Below are 19,254 nucleotides of genomic sequence, written 5' to 3' on the forward strand. Positions count from 1 at the left end.
ATGGAAGATAAATCTGAGACAGAGAAAGCCTGAAAACAAATGCAATGTGGAAACATGATAAAGGAGAAGTTCCTGTAATGCCTGTCTCTCTATTTTTATTCTCTCTCTTTTTTAATTCACTTCATTTCTTTTTCACTTTTCATACCATAAATCAAAATGACTTCACACTATTTTGCTTTTATTCTGCTCTAGCACTTTATTGACAAGATTGACTGCTTTTTTCTGTATATTTCTTCTTCCATCACTGTTTTTCTTTGTTTGTTTGTTTTTGTTTTTTAACATGATTTTCCATTTCTGTCTGCTTTTTTTTCTCTTTTTTTGGTGGTGGGGGTGGGGGGGGATGTCTTTCTTTCCCTTCCCTCCTCTCTATCATTACTTCTATATATTTTTGTGCACTCACTACCCTTAATGTATCTCTTTATTTTCTTTTATTTCTATATTTGCTTCCTAAAGTCCCATATCAGTGATTTAGTCAAAAGGCTCTGGAGATGACCTTCCTTGAATGTATTAAGAGCTGTTCTGAATGTGTAAAGAAGAATTACTTTGGTCACACTTCCTATTCAGGGGATTGATGTCTTTACCCACGTAAAGATCTCCTAGCAGAAACTGAGACAGAAAAACTAACAAGGAAAACATGAAATTGGGAAGAAAAATCCACTCACAACAATTTGGGAAGCTGTTTCCTTTCTGCTCTTATAAAGTTGATGCTTTTTTTTCCATTTAATAAATGTTTCTATTATCTATCTTCAGACCCCCTTCTTTTGATAATAGCTCTTTGTCTTCTTTCAGCAATTTTCCATTTGAGCATAAAGTGACCCTACATTCCCTAGAAAGAACCTATCATTCCTGTCCCACAAACCTACCAATACAAGTCTCCTCACATAGTCTGGCAGCAGGTGACCTAATTCCTCTTGCATTTTTTTCCATAATAGGAAAAGAACTACTTTTTCTGGAGGTATATTGCACAGATCAACTTCTTCCTCTGCATTTAAACCTTCTATCCTTTTTTTGCGCTTCAGTGGCTGGGGTTGTACAACTTCATTTCATTTTAATGAGTACAGCAGTGAGTGTAAAATTTCAAAACAAAAAGCATTCCAAAAGAGTGCATTGAGAGTGCTTTCTTCATTAAAATGAAAACACTTTGAATTGAAGGAGCATACTACAAGCTACTTTGATGCCAAGGTAGCAAAGCCAATTTTAATCCATGCATATAAGGGATGTGCAGGAGATTAACCAGATGTTCAATTACTCCTGCTCAGAAAATCAGTGATGTACCAACATACCTGCCTGTGCCTGTAATCGCATGAGTACTGTTGGGCACATACCAAATAAAATTAAAAAAACACTGACTTGTTCACTAGGAATCTGCAGATGCTTAAGTTTATATTTACCTGGGCAATGTATTTATGCAAATATTATGGCATTCTCCAACAATCTTTTAAAAATTGAAATTTTTCCGTATATAATATAACATTTGATTGTTCTTAATTGAGCATTTTCTTTTGAAAAACACTATGTAGATGTGAAAACCAGGAGAAAATTTGTAACATACTGTAGGATTAATCTAACTAAATTTAGAACATGACCTTTTTGATGTTTATGTCTGACCAACTAATTTTGTCCTATCTGTGGCATCCCTAGACAGAAAGCTGCACTGAGGGCATGCAATTCACTTCATCCTGGAACAGATGTCTAAAAGTGGCCTAGAAGTGTCTGTTTCTCTCTGCTGACACTAAAGAGGAGTCTGATGTGGAAAGCTCCATTCCAGATCAGAAGGAAAATGCCCACATTTAGATACTTAATAGTAGGCATGATGGATCTACCCTGCAGTGTTAAAAGTCAAAATATAACATTGTTGTGCTTCTACTGCAGGTGTGTTTCAAAACATCCATTTCCAGTGATCATAATGAACATAAAATCTAAATAAAAGAGAACAAATGCAGACCTTACATTTCAACTTTTTCATTCAATAACTTTGATTTTTTGGCTGTTTATACAGTTTTAAATTTCTTGAATAAACACAAATTATTCTAAGGGCTCATCATCTCTTGGGATATGTGAAATACAGAAAATGATAGGCTTCACAAACTTACAAGCATAAATGCATTAAAAAGCCAAATTAAAAAAGAAAAAAAAATCTAAACATTGCAAATGCATTGTTAACTCATTGCAACACAATATTCTAGTTTTTCAGTACTAAAATGGACATGAAATTTAAAATAAATAGTTTGATTTTATGATTTGAAAATACTTGGGGCTTATGTTTTCCGAATTATCCTCTAATTCTGCTGGTTTAGTTTTATGCCCATAAAGACTAGTACCTGCCATAAAGTGATGGGATTTCAATACACTGCATTTTACATGGTGTCCAGTTGCAAACAGTTATGCCTACAGTACTTCTGAGTCTTGGGGTGTTTGTGAATTCATAATTATATTGCTGAAGTCAGATGCTGGGCTGGCTCTTGGCTGAAAATGCAGCAAACGACATCTAAAGCCATTCTGGTAAGATGATAAATACTTTCTGTAACCACTGAATAAACTACTGCTATATTTTCATTAATTACTGACTTAAAATTGAAAAGAAAAAAAGTGAAGAGTTATGTTAACACAGGTCACAGTTGCCTATGGGCATTTTACTGACATATTAAATGGTAGTTGCTGTATATAACTGCATGATAAAAAGAATAATTGTAAGGTAATTCCAGAGAAAGCTCTGGGAAATTCCTAATGACACATAGTGGAGAGAGCACACAGAAAACACTAAGAGAGGTCTTTTTTTTGGACGAGTATCTATGTTCTTTTGAGTCCACAAAGATGGTATGTTTCGTACTGAATAGAAGCCCATGTGCTCCCATGTTAGACTTTGGGTAGGATAGAAATATCATCTGATAGCAGAGGAAGGCTTACTACTGCATAGAAGCTTCTCCATTATGGATGATCTCTTCCAACACTATCTGGAAAAATGTGGGCAGAATGACTGTGCATGTCCTGCTGCAGGTTTTGTTTCTTCATAGTGCCTGACAAAGTCTTAAAAGATCTCAAACTTTTCTAAGATGATATTGTACTCAAAAAATATTTAGGAAAAAACAAACAAACAAACAAAAAACAGCCACCTCCATACCCTCCCTTCTTTATTTTGTTTCTGATAGTAAGAGATAATCCAGCTGGTTAGTGCTAGATAATAGCCTTATGACGCTCCACCTCATGCTCTTACCTCTTGCATACTGCATGCATGAAAACACAATCACTCTCTGTATCTGGCTGGATATGCTTCTCTGGATCTGTTTGATACTATGACTTTCTTCTATGTACTTTTTTTCATGTTCTTATCCTCAGTTCATTGCAGCAAATCAGTATTAAATATAAAATACTGCTATATAATCAAGAAGTATTTAGAACACAAAAGCAAACACAAAAGCTGAAACAGTTCCTTTCATTTGTGATCTGCCTGAATATTTGTCTTTACTTAATATGTGCAATGATGCTTGGTTCAGTCAGGTTTAATAACCTAACCATTTACAGGTTTCTGGACTAAAATATAGCTTTCTAAATTCAATATGTTTACCAAGTTAGAAGAAACTACATATTTACTACTGTATTTTATGCTACTATACTATATTTTCTACTACATATTTTGTAGTTTCTTCTGAGGTAAAATTGTATACACAATGGTGATTCAGATTTGCTATCTATGCCACATCTTAGAGGAAAGCTTAAAATATGATACAAATACAGTCTAAAAATTAACTCTAAAAAAGCAACGTCTTAGGTTGCCTTTATCACCAATAGAAAAGAGAAGCATCAGTAAAGAGCAATTTTGACCACATGTGGGGAGGATAATACAGTGCCAGACATGAGTATCTTCTCAAGGAACCAGAATCCTTCCTTTGGCATCTCACCCACATGTCTAATCTTAACCAGGTTGATTATGAGCTTCTATATCTGATTAAAGGTACTTGAAAGAGGATCTTGTAGATATGGAGAAGGTGATACTACTAGAAGATGGCTTTAGCTATTCTGTTTGTATGTTGCATTAAACTGCAGAAGTTTTGTGCACCATGCAAGATCTATTAAGTAATATAGCTGAACTGAGAGTAATAACATTAATTATGCAAACTTGCCTTGAAAGAGCCTGTCCATACACTGAATGGGGAAGTACTGAAGTAATTTTTTTAGAAATTCTTTCAAAAATTTGTCTCAAAACTATACAAAGTTACTCACTTCAAATGAGCACAAAAAACTGGACGCAATTTGCTTACTTGAAAAGCTCCATATTTCATTTTGTAATTTTGTAATTATTTGTTTTCAGTTATATTTTGTCTTGCAAAAACTTATGATAGCACACTAACAATAAAAGCAACATGGGAAAGATTTCACAGTCAATGCTTGCAAAGGCATTTCTTGAAAAGAAACTAAGTTCTGATCTTCTGCCCAAATTCTCCCATTGATAAGCACATTAAACTCCATTTTCAAAGAAATATCTACAGGCAACTCCTATTCTGTGAAGTACAAGGTACAGATTTATGTCTATCAATTAAAAAAATCAGGTAAAGTCTCTGCTTCCCTGCACAGATAGTCATAAATTAATAGTTAATGGATAAAAGTCTGCATATACAGTAGCTTTTTTTTTTTTTTTTAAATTTAATTCTGACAGTGAGTAAACCACATTTTTCTCATTTGTTTTTTTCATACCTACCAAATGCACTGCTGATGAAGCAGATTTGCAATTCTTAAAGGGGACTGTGTGTGAAGTCAACACCTCACTGATGGTTTTGCACAAGTAAAGACTCAGTAGGAATTACAATATCTGACACTTAAGTCTTCAGTTTTTTCTGTACTTTAAGTTCTGCAGAAAGATGGTAGTAATGACTGCAACCTCTTTCAGTAAAGGCTCTTCAGTTCATTTTTATAATCTGACTGGCATCTAAGATACACTGCAAGAAGTCTACCTCTACTTATTGCACATGTCATCTGTACATGCGACCACCCAAACATACATATAGCATAAATCTCTAAATAGTGAACTAATGGATGAAAGAATCCAATACTTAGACTAATGAAAGCAGAATCAGACCTATCATATCTGAGTGAGATACGATTTTCACTGGTAAAATGTCAAATATTTTGAATTACATGTGCTTGCGGGTAGGGTCATTGATTGTCATCTGTTTATGAGAATAAGGAGCCTTATTCTCATAGCAACATAGTATTCACCTGGTAGGTCATAAAATCCTTAGCATTTGTGTAGAATGCTAAATCTCCAGAATTGTACAGCTTCATACAGACTGGCTCTGAAACTTTAATCTTGTTTTCTAGGTATAAACACTTACGAAAGCGAGAGAAACATGAACAACGATGCAAATAATTTAGTCTGAATTAAAACCTTCGCTTAGATCTCTTAGAAATAAGCCACAACATTTTGTCTTACCATATGATTAGAACGATAGAGTATACAATTTGATTGTGTGACTGACCTCTAGAGAGCTCATTGATATTGTGGATCCAGTTTCACTTCTTGATAATCCTGCATTGTCATCCAGCTCTGAGGCAATGAAATTCTTTACTGCTGTGCGGGGCTCAAATGGCAAACTCTGCATATGTTCTTGGGTGGAAAGATGCTGGTCTAAATTGATATTAAATTGGTCCATTACAGAAGGATTCATATTGAATTCTGGATTAACTTTGTAGTGCAACAGCCTTTCATGAGGCAGTGTATCCATGCCTATGTTGATTTTGCTGTCATCTTTCAGTGATGGCTGGGTATTTACTGAGCTTCTGGGCATGACTATGTAGTCGCTTTCTATCATCCGTTCTTGAGGATGGACTATGTCCATATCTGCACCTCGCAAATTATCATCAGTGCATAAATACACAGTCCTCCGCAACTCACTGTTGTCTTTTTTCAAGCATTGATTAGCCAGTTCACTCATACTCATAGGCATGTGAAGACCTGTTGGTTGCTGGATGATGACTTTGGAGATAATGTTTCCAGGCAAGGTAGAATAGCTCATTCCTTCAGGGTTTGGTCCCTTTTCTTCTTCTTCATCGTTTAGTGAAATTCTAGAAAGAGTTCCTGTTATAGTAGCTGCTCTGCAAGGTCCGATGTCTTTATGCAGAACTGTGGGTCAGAGAACAGACTTCTTACAACGTAAAACCATGTCTGTCAAACACTACTTTTGCTTGTGGCATTATGTAATGTCCTTTACCATTGCATCTTCTTAAATACTTTTTTGTGTTTGATAAATTTTATGTTACAAAAACTGCCTTAGAAAGGGTTTTTATGAACTGATATATACTCTGAGCCTCAATCATTTAAATAAAAGAAAACCAGCCCTTTGTTTCTTCCTGCTTCCTTGCGTATATCTTAGGTGCCCTGCAGCTTAAGTTTTCCACATGGAACTCAATTAAGGGTTAAAAAAAAAAAATACACTATGACTTCTGTATTGCCATTATTAACTCCACATAACCTCTTGGAAAATGTCAAATGGACTGTAAGGCAGAATAATTTTGTCAATATGTCATAATGATCTATTGTAAGATTATAACTACGGACATGTATTCCTGAGCTCCTAAATGTTCCTTTTCACTGTTTTTTTTTTTTTTTTTTTTTTTTTTTTTTTTCCCTAATGCTTTTCTGTGTTCAGTGATTTTTAAAATAAAAGTGGGAAAAAAATTAACTGCATTAGGAAGGAATTCCATTGCTATCAGAAAGACATAATTTGCCACATTTGAAAAGGTTACAAATAGAATCATAGAATCATAGAATCATTGAATGGTTTGGGTTGGAAGTGACCTTTAAGATCATCTAGTTCCAATCCCCTGCTATAGGCAGGAACACCACCCACTAGATCAGGTTGCTCAAAGCCCCATCCAGCCTGGCCTTGAATGCTTCTAGGGAGGGAACATCCACAATCTTGCTGGGCAACCTACTCCAGTGTCTCACCACCCTCACAGTAAAGAATTTCTTCCTACAGAAACATATATTATAAACCATTCATAATCCACTTTTGATGTAATCCTTCATGGTAAAAGCAATAGCAACATCCAACAATTTTTTCTTAGAGTAAGTTTTACATCTGAATGTTATCAATTCTAGAACAAAATACAAAATTTTCAGTAGCAATAAATGATTCATTCAAAAGCACAGTATTCATCACAATCATTTATCTTACAATTAAATACACATTTACAGTTCAAGATTTGTAATGAAAGAAAAAGGTTAGGTAGTAAGAATGAAAAATTTTAGAAGTATCCAGTTACAGAGCTTGTTCCAATTGGGTGCAAGGATTTACTTGTCCTGATTTAAAATAGTATTTTAACTCACATCAATACCAGCTTGTGCAATAAAATCTGTCTTATGGGCTGAGACAGTAAGATGACTAGACGTATCTCAGGTGTTACATTCACATCACTTTTGGTAGCCTGAGGGCTGTAATGACCCAGATCCTCCAGTGCTTGACAGTTCATTGCCATGTTCCGAAGCAAGCAGCTCATAAAGCAACCCACTCCTACCTCACACAAAACTGGTGCAGATTTTTCAATTATGTAAGAAACAATTTGCCTGTAAACAACAGTACACAAATATCTGATTCTATGACAATTTACAACTCACACATCCTGTCACCCTAGTCCATTTTCTTCAGTGCAGCATGGTTGCTGCATTGTTCCCAGCCAGACACTTCAACCAGTGATCTATTAAGTTAATTTTTCATTAAAAGGAAGTGAAGTTAATTTTTAACTGTAAAACCAGTTCACAAATTTATTTAAAATCTATTTCCCTCAGGCTGGCTGCACAGCAGAGCTATGGTGGAAAAAGGTAAGAAGTGGGAGCAATGTAGATTAAACATGGATTTTTCTCTGCATTAGATGGTAACAGACATGCATTTATGTTACAGTGGATTATCCAGTCCCTTCAAAATATAATGTGCATATTAAAACTAATGTATACAGAGAACAATTATTGTATTGAAATAAACAGAGCTGACAGTTTTTTAAAGGTATGTGAATGGAAACTCAAGCTCCATCTTAATGAGATCAACCCTCTTGCCTTGCCATACAGACAGCAAAGACAGACTTTAAGTGGGTGACACGGGACAGCTAAGTCCTGCATCTCCTGCCGTGATTCACTCCGCAGAGAAGTCACCTTCCCTCTTTTTCTCTCTTCACTGAAAATAAAGTTGTCTAGGTAAACTTACCTCCCTAAGAAAAACTCTCCTTTGGAATAATCTCCAAGAACTAAAAATCTCTATAGGGTTTGGAGGATTGTTTTTCACTATGCTTTACTTAAGCACGGTTGGAAAAATAATAATAAAAAAGAAATTGCTTAAAATGTATTATTTTTTATATGTGGAGACAGGCAAAGTTGACAACTTGTAAAACACACTACTGAAATGTCTATAAAAGAAAGTAGAATGCTATATTTTATTTTCCTGACATCCTGTTCCTTAAGCCACTGTTGGACTCCCTTAGAGCCCTAAAAACAGCCTTTTAAAAACTAACACCTACCCATGCATCCTTCATATACACAGGTTATATATTAATTAACTTATACATAGATTATATATTCATATAGTGACATCAATTCTTTTTACTAATATTTATAAATCTATGTTGTAAACAGTTAACACATGGTATTTTATATCCACTTCAAAAGAAACTAATAAAATAATCATTTTTGTTAGCTAAATACTCTTCCAATATTCTTACCTGACCGACAAGCAATGTCCACGTCCTTTTCAAAATCAGTCTGTAACAAGAAACAATGAACAACAGTTATTAATTGAAAACAAAGCCACAATACCTTTTTGCCAACTAGCGCTTCCAAAATGTCCTACTTACAGAGTCATAGTCTCTTAAAAGTGGTTTCTTGTTGCTGAGAAGGTGAAGTATATTGTTTTACAACAGCAGAGCTTTACAAAGTTTCCTAAAGTATAACTGGGTGGTTTTCAAAGTATGCTTGCCTGACCAGAAAAAATAAAATAAAATAGGTGGAGGTAGAGTATATAGCTTTAATAAAATTATACAGTGTATTTTTTAAAATAAATATGGAAGACTAACTACATCACTTGGAAGGATCATCTCTAAGGAAGCTTTTCATAGTTATTTATAAACAGAAAAACAGAAAACAGTCTGCAATACAAATTACTGTGAATAACTGTAATCCAATTAGTCCACCCTGTCTGAAACTTCATTAATTTATTATGGAGTGTTTATTTGTTATATAGCATTATGCCCATCCTGGCTACTAATGCAATAAAGTAAACTTTGTATTCCTTGAAAACAAACATAATTTATTTCAATGAGTAAAATTATATTGTAAGTAGTACAAACGTTCAGTAACAGTTGAAAATCTAAACACAATTTTTCCAGTTAAACAAAACTATTTATCCTGGTATAGATTTCGGGTAGTTTTCAATTACTTTTTAAAATTTCCATGAAGATTTATTAAATAATAATTACAAAAATAACAAAACTTCTTGCTTATGAAGTCCAAAGGAAAAATTCTTATTTAATTAATCACTTTTTCAAGGGCAACTGAATGCATGTTTAGAGCATGATCCTATCTCCATCCATTATAATCAAAGGCAGTCATTGAAAATGAAAGAGCAGATATATAACATACTAACTTACAATATCAGTAAATCCAAATTATCATAATAATCCATTCACTACCTTGATAATCGAAGTCACTAGACAGATTTCCCTTTAGGGAAAGCACTTACTCCTTGTTCGAATTATTTTTGAGAAGAACACTTTTCCAAGACTTTGTGAAGGGAAGGCTCCCAGGTGCATCAGTGCTCTTTACACCAGTGGTAGAAAAAAATCACTGTATGTCATTAGATTATTTTTTTCCTTCTCATACATAAAAATCTTATGTCATGATGAAAAGCAGTGGAGGATACTAATGCACTGTGCTCAGCAGAATGATCACACCAATAATTTAAAACTTGCTAAGAGGTTTAAGCAAGGAGGTAATGACCTAAACAGACTAACGCTTAAAAATGATGTTAAAATTCCAGCTGTGCATACTTGCCATGTACAGTAATGCAAGTTCTTTTCTTTTGGCTAAGAACACTAATTTAGTAATCAATGATAAAAATAAAATCTAACCATGATTTGAGCATGTCCATTAGGAAAAGAACTTGAAGAATCTGCATTGATTGGATCCTGGCAATTTCTTAGTCGACATCTGAATGCATCTTGGACCTGTGAAAACAATAACTTATACTGATTCCCGTGAAACAACATGTACTCTGCACAAGCACGTTTGAGGAAATATATTTTCACAGAGAATACTTCTTTGTTTTGAGCAGAGTGCATGTCTAAGAAAATATTACTATGCAATACTTTTGTCAGAAATATGTGATTCAAAAAAGAGACGCATTTAAAAAAAATGCAGTTCCTGTTTTCTGGCAGTTGAAAGCAAATACATTTTGCTGAATTCTCACACATACCACAATAGGGACAGCAAGACAACTTTGGGAACAGAAAGGAATATTTTTATCAACAGTTTAAAAGAATACAGAGAATATTTTTTTTGAATGCAAAACCAATTTTGTTCCATTTCTTTACATATCCTCAGATGTATTCCAAGACAGTAATAAAATCTAAAGATGAATACTTGAATTTTGATTTCATAAATACAAGTATCCATGTTAGCAAACAGTTGGCAAGATGTAACTTGGAAAACAGGAACTTCCGTGGGTGACTTCCAGTCAAGGCAAACTAGTATCGCTTATTCTTTGAATACAAAAATACTCTGAATGGAAAGCCTAGAAAAATCTACATTTCATTTATTATCTGCAGAATTTGCTTGATGTCTAATTCAGAATAATTAAATGGTAGAAAATCAAATCCTACTCATGGACATTTTGTGAATAGCAGAAGAGGATAATTCAGTAATTGTTGCTGATGAAAAGGCATCCCCTTTTAGTACATTGTATTCTACTGCAAACTGTTTATAAGCTTTCATAAAAAGAAAAAAATAAATCAAAGAAAAAAAGATTTATTTTTGTTATTAGGTAGCATTATTTTAAAGTACTTAACCCTTAAATGAGTAAGTGTGCTCTACAGTGACTGGTACAGATGAACAAAGACTAATACAGAGTAGAAAGAAGAATAAAGCAAGGTTCTGTTTCGGACTGATTTAAAAACACCAAGACTTCCTACATGTGGTAATGTAGACTGTGTCTGGCCTGTATTGTGATTCAGATTCTGATTTTAGGCACTACACTTACTGTGGTTTTGCATATGTTTGACATTAATTCAATTTGTCATCTTGCAATTGTTGCAAATTTAATTCAAATCTTCTCTCACTATATCAAATCAAGTCACAATCCAGAATCCATGCTCTTAGATAAGCACTGGCGCAGTGGTTGCACAAACCCCCAAAAATCTTATCTTCTAAAGCATGATGAATCTTATCTCAAATCTCATGATAATTGACTCCTTCAAAACATACTATGTGACCTCTCAGCTTATGCAGTGATCCTCTTTGTTTTTGGGACTGGTGTTGGAACCTGTGTTCATGCAGCTTTCCTGGTTCAAATAGCTCTAGAATTCACAAAAAAATCTCCTGCCCTACTTTTCCTACTTTCTAGTAGTGAATTCCGACACTAGGATTCTCTTACATGTGTATGTTTCTTACAGTATTTCTGAAGGGCAAGCAGCATATGATTTGAACATGTCAACAGAATATAAAATACCACTGCATTCATCATATTGACATATGTTGCAACTTCCACGTGGCCTCACACAAGTCAGAAATAGAAAGTTGAGCTGCCTAAATACTGGCTTGTTCTGAATGTCTTGTTGAAATTTGTTGCTAGAATTGGTTAAGATTGTGCAGTCTTCATTTCTTTCTTTGAAGTATAATCTCGTTTCTCCCATGCATTCTAACATCAACTTACAATATTTTCTTAGAGTGAGGCAGAGCAGGAGAGACAAATGTGATGAACGTGCAGATACCATGGAAGTAGTTTCCTTAGCAACAGTAACCCTAAGCTTTCATAACTTACTCTCTTTTTACTCATGTACTTTTCTTTTTTTTTTTTTTTTTCTGCAATACAGAAATATAGGCTTTAGATACCAATGATGCATTTAATCTAAATGCGCTGCAGTCAGCAAGGCACAGCTAAAGGAGAAAACATATGTGGGTTATTCCCATCACCAGAAGGAACAGGAGTTATGCAGTATGATTGAAATTAGCCTTAGACATTCTCATGCTCAAGCAGGTCAGACAAAATATTTTGCTTTGATGAAGAAGCTTCAGCACTCCTCTTTCCTGTCAGTCTTTGTTCTGTGACATATACCTCATCCTCTTCCAATGCTCAATTAGATATTCAAAAAGCAGAGAAAAAAAAAAAAAGAAAATACCAGGCTCTCTGAACTATGAAGGAGACTTAAAGCAATAATACCTGAGTCTTAATTTACATTTTTCTTTCCTACTTTCCAATTGATTTATAAGAGGCCTTGTGCTTAATAAGTATAACATTTATCTTAGAAGTTACAGAAATGAAGTATAGAAAGATTTAATGTCTTTCCAAAAGATCTTGAATTGATGTAGGGCAGAAGTAGACACAGCACATCATGCAGTTCTCTTCTGGTTGTATGTCTTAGTCAACCCCCTGGCTCCTCAGTGCAGCCCTTGTCACATAAGATCATTGATATAGTACAGTACTGAAAGTAAAAAATGTTTCTATCATTTATGTTTATATGTATAACTAAAGGGAAATAAGAGGGTTTTATCTATATAGCTTTAAAAGTCTTTGTCTTTTTGTAATTCAACAACAATAAGGGCACAGTAAAACACGGCTGTCTTCTTCTTTGTTTGAATTTTATGGTGATTTATTCTGCTTCACATTTTTTTCTTGACAGTCAGAATTACTGTTTTGCCTGTGCTGGTACGCTATAAATATTAGATCAATCCTATAGGCTATAACTGAGATAGCTTTGTAGCTGTCATCAAGAATGACAGATATGTTGGCAGAGATTCTCTGACATGCACTGGCAGAGCAAAAATCTTTTGCAGACAACAGAAGGTAACAGACTACTCTTTCATCTGGGGAGATACCCTGTGAAGTGCAAAGACTGCACTGCACACTGTGCACGACGTCCTATCTTGGCTTCCACAAGGACTCAACAAAGGGTCTCTAGAACTAGACTAGAAAGCAAGGGTTGCTAGAGTCAGAATGAAACACAAATTAGTTATGTCTCCTTCTGTGTAGGAACTTCTCAAAACTAACAAATGTGTCTTTGCTGCTGCAAAGTGGTCCAAAGAAGTGCAGACCATACACATCTTTGTAAAAAAAAAGTTTCAATTGCAGTAAATCCTACTTCTTTCCCCTTCTTGAAGGACTGTTTAATTATTTTCTTTTCACATAAGAAAATTTGAATTTAATTAGTTACTCAGATATTTTGCCTGATCACTTTAAACCTAGAGGACTAGAGAAGATGCAATGTGTTATATGAAATACAGTTCAAACACCAGTACAGTGTAGGTTTCTTTGTCTTCCAATACTATCAACATTTTTATTTCCGCTAATCTATTTTTAAATGTGGAGAAATTGTCTCTATATCTTCACTTTTATCTAACTTGTCATGATTGAAAAGAAAACTCCATCTTCTTTTTTGATAAGGAGCAATCATATCAAAAGCAGGGGCTTTTAGAGTATCATATTCTTTACATAGGAATGGAAAAATGCTGTAGAAAATAGTGTCTAAGAAAGTGGACATGAGCTCTGTAAAAAGATATGCTGGTGGAACAGGGCTACCTCTCTCCTGTGCAGCTCCATTCAACAGATTTTTGATAGATTCTCCTACTTCCACAGATCTGGAAAACTTCTTTCAGTAAAAGTGTTGGGCTGGTTAGTAGTTTAGATTGTTAATGAAGTTGTCACCAGTCAGGTTAAAGAGAATTTATGCAGTTGCTCTGATGTTAGATTTTAGCTGCAAAGGGCAGGACAGGGATACTAACTTTACCTTGCTCTTCCCTGAATGTTATCTCTCTTTGACTGCATTTGAATACATTATCACCAGAATGTGTAGAAGATGAAAGGATAGCTCTCTACACCAATCTGTCATCTCCATAACTCCTCTTTCAGGGACAGTATATGCAGAAATAATTTTGCATTTGAATTCGTGTTAGAGATTGTAAAAATCTATAGCTTTTGTTCTTCAAGAAAAGGACATTTCTGTTAGCATTTCCCTATATTAATGATATTGGAAAAGCTTAACACTTGGAAATAAACTGAATTTGGGATTGACTGAAAGCCACTTTTAATCAAGTGGGTACAAATTTGTACTGAACCTGACAGTTTGTATTTGGAATTAACTGATCCTCCCCACTCTCTCTTTCACTTGTTCCTCTTCATCTCATCATAAAACTCTTTAATCTTTCTGTGAAATATATTTCTGCTGAGGAAGCTTAACATAACATTAAAGAACAGAGATTAACAGGAACACAGCCCATTAGAAAACTGGGAAGCCATTCCTCACCTCCCTTCGGAGAATACAATGGACCATGACAATAACAAAGCCTTGTAATGAATCAAATACTGCAAAAAGTATCTGAAATAATATTGATCTTTTGTCTGTCATAGCCAGAACTGCAGACATCCAAGTCAAGGCCAGAAGTGGCAACACCACACAGGAGCTCCAAAGGGATGCCCTATTGAAAAAGAAGAGAAAAGCAGCACTGTAAAATTATTAAAATAGAAAATGGAAAAAATGAATGGTCACTTTTAAAATAAAACATATATAAGGATGGCACTATATCTAGTTAACTTGAAAATCATAGACAAGTATGTAACAGTGTTGGTACTTTATGGTCTAAAGAACATCCTGTATTCAGTTAATAAACACAGTTGCAAATTTTTTTGTTGTTGTTATAAAGTATTTAAATGTGCTCAGCACTCTATACAGTGTTAGCAAACAGTTGTCATCATCAAACTATTGTCTCACATGCACTGTATAAAATTTGTAACAAGAAGATGTAAATGATCAGGACTAACATGGCATTACTGGCGGTGGTGGCTGACAAAGCTGTTGTTGAAACTACTCCACACTTGGCACATTTGAGCGTCAAACCGCTATGAGGCTCACTCATCTGACTGCAAACAAACAGAACACCCACAAAAAGAACAAAATATTGAATTGTCACCAAAAACGTTGCTACTGAAATTTAGCTTTTAAATATGACATCATGCAGAAAAATAAGTAGACTTATTCAGGATGATTGCTCTACGTTGTTGCAGAACTGTATGCCGCACTTTACATTATTATTACCTTTAAATATTAATGCTATGGGGCTTCACTTCATGCAGACTCTATTTCTTCCATTTAATCTAAAAAAGGCCCCAAATATCTTGTGATCAAAACTGCTCAGTACAATGAAGTAAACATAAGCACGTGCTAGGATTGACATACAAAGTGAAATCCCTGTATTCAGACCTGTTACAACTGTTGTACTTGAGAAAGAGTATAAGATACAAATAAGAGGAGTATGAAGTACACACCATTAACAGAAAGAAATCCACAATACATATTCAAGCATCAAACCAACATGGGCATACTGTTTAGTTAGATTTGAATGGCCCACTAACATCTGGAGTTATTTTATTCATGCTGAATGATGGTCTGAATACAGGTCTTGAAATGTATGGATCTGATGAAATAAATATCGGTTGGTACTGAAAAAAAGGGTGAGCTATTTTGTATATTAATAAAACACAGTACACAAGCATTAAGCTCAAAGTGTTTTGTATGGATAACTGTACCTCAGCACCTGTCAGAAGAGTTAAAGGGCAAAACCATGGAATTTAATATTTCTTCTAAATACAGCACATACACAACTTCCTGAATTGACTAAATAAATACTTTTGCTATTCCTTCATTGTCTGCTGTCAGAACCACGAATAGCCATAGCTAAGACATGACAGGAAAGATATTCTGAGCTGGAAAATGCAATCATGATGAAAAAAAAGGTAAGACTTGAGGTTCTTTCCAAATTATTTCAACTAAATGAATGCCTTTTTATAGCCATCTCAAGATTCATGACTTCAAACACTGATCTTCATTAGCTTCAATTTTGATAAATCAAATGAAGATTTTCCATAAAAACAAACATGCAGAGCCATGACCATGTGTAAGTCGATTGTGGGGATTGAAAAGAACTTTGTCTCTACATAAATTTACACCAATTAAAAATCTGTGTTGATGAACAAGCTAGAAACATGCCATGGGTAAGTTTAAGCTAAGTTTTGGAAAGCACTCTCTGTCTTTGTTACATAATACTTCACTGTTATTAGACTACCACCTCTTTAGAAATGATAGATTTTTTTTATAGATCTGTTCTGGACCTTGTAAATAATAATAGAGTTTGATATATATGTTAACACAATCTTTCTGTCTGGTTTTACACATACACTACATGACAGAAGAATGATTGAGATCCATCAAGACAACATATTGTAGTCTTCTTTCACTTGTTTATTCACCCTTAAAATGAGAAAATGAGTCAGTATATTCTACCTGATTCATTGCTTCAAATCCTACATAAATGATTTCCACAGCTGAACATTTGAAAAGTGTTGAGTCCAATATGTGCCATAAAGAAAAAAGCTGCCCTCCTGAACAAAAGATATTTGAAAAAAATGAGTAGCAAAGCCATTTCTTCCAGAGGCCACGTGCTGCACAAGCTCCTGGGTCCCAAAGAATGACTCAAGACTTCACCTGCCAGCTAGTAGCAAGCAATGGTGTTACCAAACCACCATCTCACAGAATCACAGAATTGCAGGTATTGGAAGGGACCACTACAAATTGAATCAAGTCCACTCCCCTGCTAAAGCAGATTCTCTACAGGAAGTCACAAAGGTAGACATCTAGATCGGTCTTGAATATCTCCAGAGAAAGACTCCACAGATTTCCTGGACAGCCTGTTCCAGTGCTCTGTCACTTTCACCAAAAAGTTCTCCCACATATTTGTGTGGAAAATCCAGTGTTCCGGTAAAAAACTGGAAGGTTATTTCTCCTAGTCCTATCACTACACGCTACTGAAGAGTCTGACTTTGTGCAGTTGCCTCCCACGCTTTAGATATTTCTTAAGATCGATCCCCTGTCAGTCTTCTCCAGGCTGAACAGCCCCAGGTCTCTCAGCTCTTCCTCTTACAGAAATTGTTCCAAGCTCCTCATCATCTTTGTTGCTCTCTGCTGGATTCTTTCTAGATTGTTTCTTGATCAGAACATCTTCATACTTACTCAGAAAAGCTTGCTTCTGACAACAATTTCTAGTTCTTTATCCATTTGCTTTAAAATAAAATACCTATTCACTAAGTTTCTCACTGTTAGAAAACAAGTTACTTGTTTCATCAGGAAGTAGACTACAGGCAAATAGATTTATATAGCCTACAGTTGAGTAGCTGAAAAAAATAATTCAGTTAAATTTAGGCTTAGACATCTTTAGAAAATGTACAATGCAAAACTTACAACTGATCCAGCTCCTGAAATCACTGGAATTTTATCAGATATGAATGTGATTTGCTGAATAATAAGTTAGTGCTGCTGTTATAATGCTCTAGCTTCAAGTTGTTACAAAGTTAGGGATATTGATGCAGCAATGTAGACAAAAGTAAGGTTAAGAAGTTAATACTTTGAATGAAACAGCATAGAATGAAAGCTTCATTGTCATTCACTGTTTTTTGATACCACCACATTTTTTCTCATCATAACTGAGATAATTTGAATGTAAATGCAAATAAATAGTCATTAATACAGAATTTGCATTTACTTATTCTTTTTATTTTTATTTTTATTTTTTCCAATTTTCAAATTCTGATGCATTAACTTATAGTATAGGTATTGATGGATGTCAGAAAGTAGGTAAATTCTTCACAGATTCAAGACCGGCAGAATAGCACTGACCTCAGTAAGAACTATGTTACTGTAATATGTATTTTACAACAGTTTACACAAATGAGTAACATTTCCCACCACAGTAATTAAAGTTGGCAGCCAGACAGAAAAATAATCAGTTCCTTCAGTAAACATTATTCATGAAACTATTTTCCGAACTGCAACAAGTTTCAGTGTATGACAGTTTTGTGAAATCTGCTTACATTTATTTAATTTTCATTCTTAATACTGCTGTACTTGTGTTTTATTATGTTTAGTTCATTTAGTTGCATTCCTTCAAAATAATGCAACTACAGCTTTTGAGATGAATGGAATCTGTTAGACACGCTACTACAACAGTATAAATGTTCAAAGAACAATCAAATGCATTTTTAGGGAATGTCTGTAATTGGAAGTCATTGCTACAACTTGAATATGCTTTAAAAAACAACCCCACTTTTATTAAAATAACCCCATGATTGTTTCTTACCCCGCTCTGTGTTTGAGCTTTTTATCTAGGATCCCATCTCTGGAAACAAGTTTATTAAATACCAATATGCCAATCACCATGTTGACCTGTCAAACAGAAACAAAAACAAAAACAAAAACAAAAACCAACAAAACAGTGGATCATTTTCTGAAAGAAAATAATTTATCCTGCTACATCAGTAAATGGCTCTTTCAAGCCTGCAATGTGCCCCTTGTTACACTTCGGAGTATGTCGTCAGGAATGATGTGACCATTCCCAAATACACCAGAAGTGCATATTCTCAGGAGGGTCATACCTAGGCCTGCTATAAGAGGCTTATTTTTGAATCTTGAATTATGTCTGATACCAAGTTTTATACATGTCTGCTGGCCAGAAACTCAAGTAATATAGCTTTAATAATTACCAAAGATAATTGCAATTATATTTTCTATTCCAGGAAAACCACAGCATTGCATTTGAATTGACCAGGGCAGGCCTGGTCAGTGCACACAAATGACATAGCCATCTTTCTTTTCAAGCTCTTAATGTCCACATGGACGTCCTCAATTATGTAGAACCAGCCTGTGGTTTTCCATATACTCTTGCACATCATTGTCTCTGTCATTCACTAAAATGCCAGCCATGAGCCTTGCAGTCTGATCCTTTTTTGGGGGGGAGGAGGAATAGGGTGTGTGGGGGTATATGAATGCCTTAGGTAAATCTCTTTATCCCCATTAAAGGACACAGTATTGTGCCCACATACATCACTTGAGGACTTAACCTAAAAAAATTTCCAAATGCTTTGGCAGTCAGACTTTGGTACTTGATGAAACATACTAATGACACTTAATGGACAATTTAATGACTGTTGTTATCCATTTGTAATATTGATCAGA

The 19,254-nt window shown here is 34.8% G+C and overlaps 1 protein-coding gene across 4 annotated transcripts in view; it reads right to left on the reverse strand.

Moving 5' to 3' along the window:
• ADGRB3 (adhesion G protein-coupled receptor B3) overlaps positions 1 to 19,254 on the reverse strand; it is a 453,302-nt gene that overhangs the window by 18,271 nt on the left and 415,777 nt on the right. For all 4 annotated transcript variants that reach the window (XM_090136206.1, XM_031610999.2, XM_090136205.1 and 1 more), the window contains 6 exons: positions 18,380 to 18,465; positions 15,012 to 15,110; positions 14,497 to 14,668; positions 10,111 to 10,206; positions 8,707 to 8,746; positions 5,475 to 6,118 (listed from right to left, as the gene is read on the reverse strand). In XM_090136206.1, coding sequence (XP_089992332.1) covers positions 5,475 to 6,118; positions 8,707 to 8,746; positions 10,111 to 10,206; positions 14,497 to 14,668; positions 15,012 to 15,110; positions 18,380 to 18,465 — 1,137 coding nt within the window. The remainder of the gene's footprint in view (positions 1 to 5,474; positions 6,119 to 8,706; positions 8,747 to 10,110; positions 10,207 to 14,496; positions 14,669 to 15,011; positions 15,111 to 18,379; positions 18,466 to 19,254) is intronic.

The sequence above is a fragment of the Phasianus colchicus genome, chromosome 2, assembly GCF_987193195.1.
Source record: "Phasianus colchicus chromosome 2, bPhaCol1.hap1.1, whole genome shotgun sequence".
NCBI classification, from domain to species: Eukaryota; Metazoa; Chordata; class Aves; order Galliformes; family Phasianidae; genus Phasianus; species Phasianus colchicus.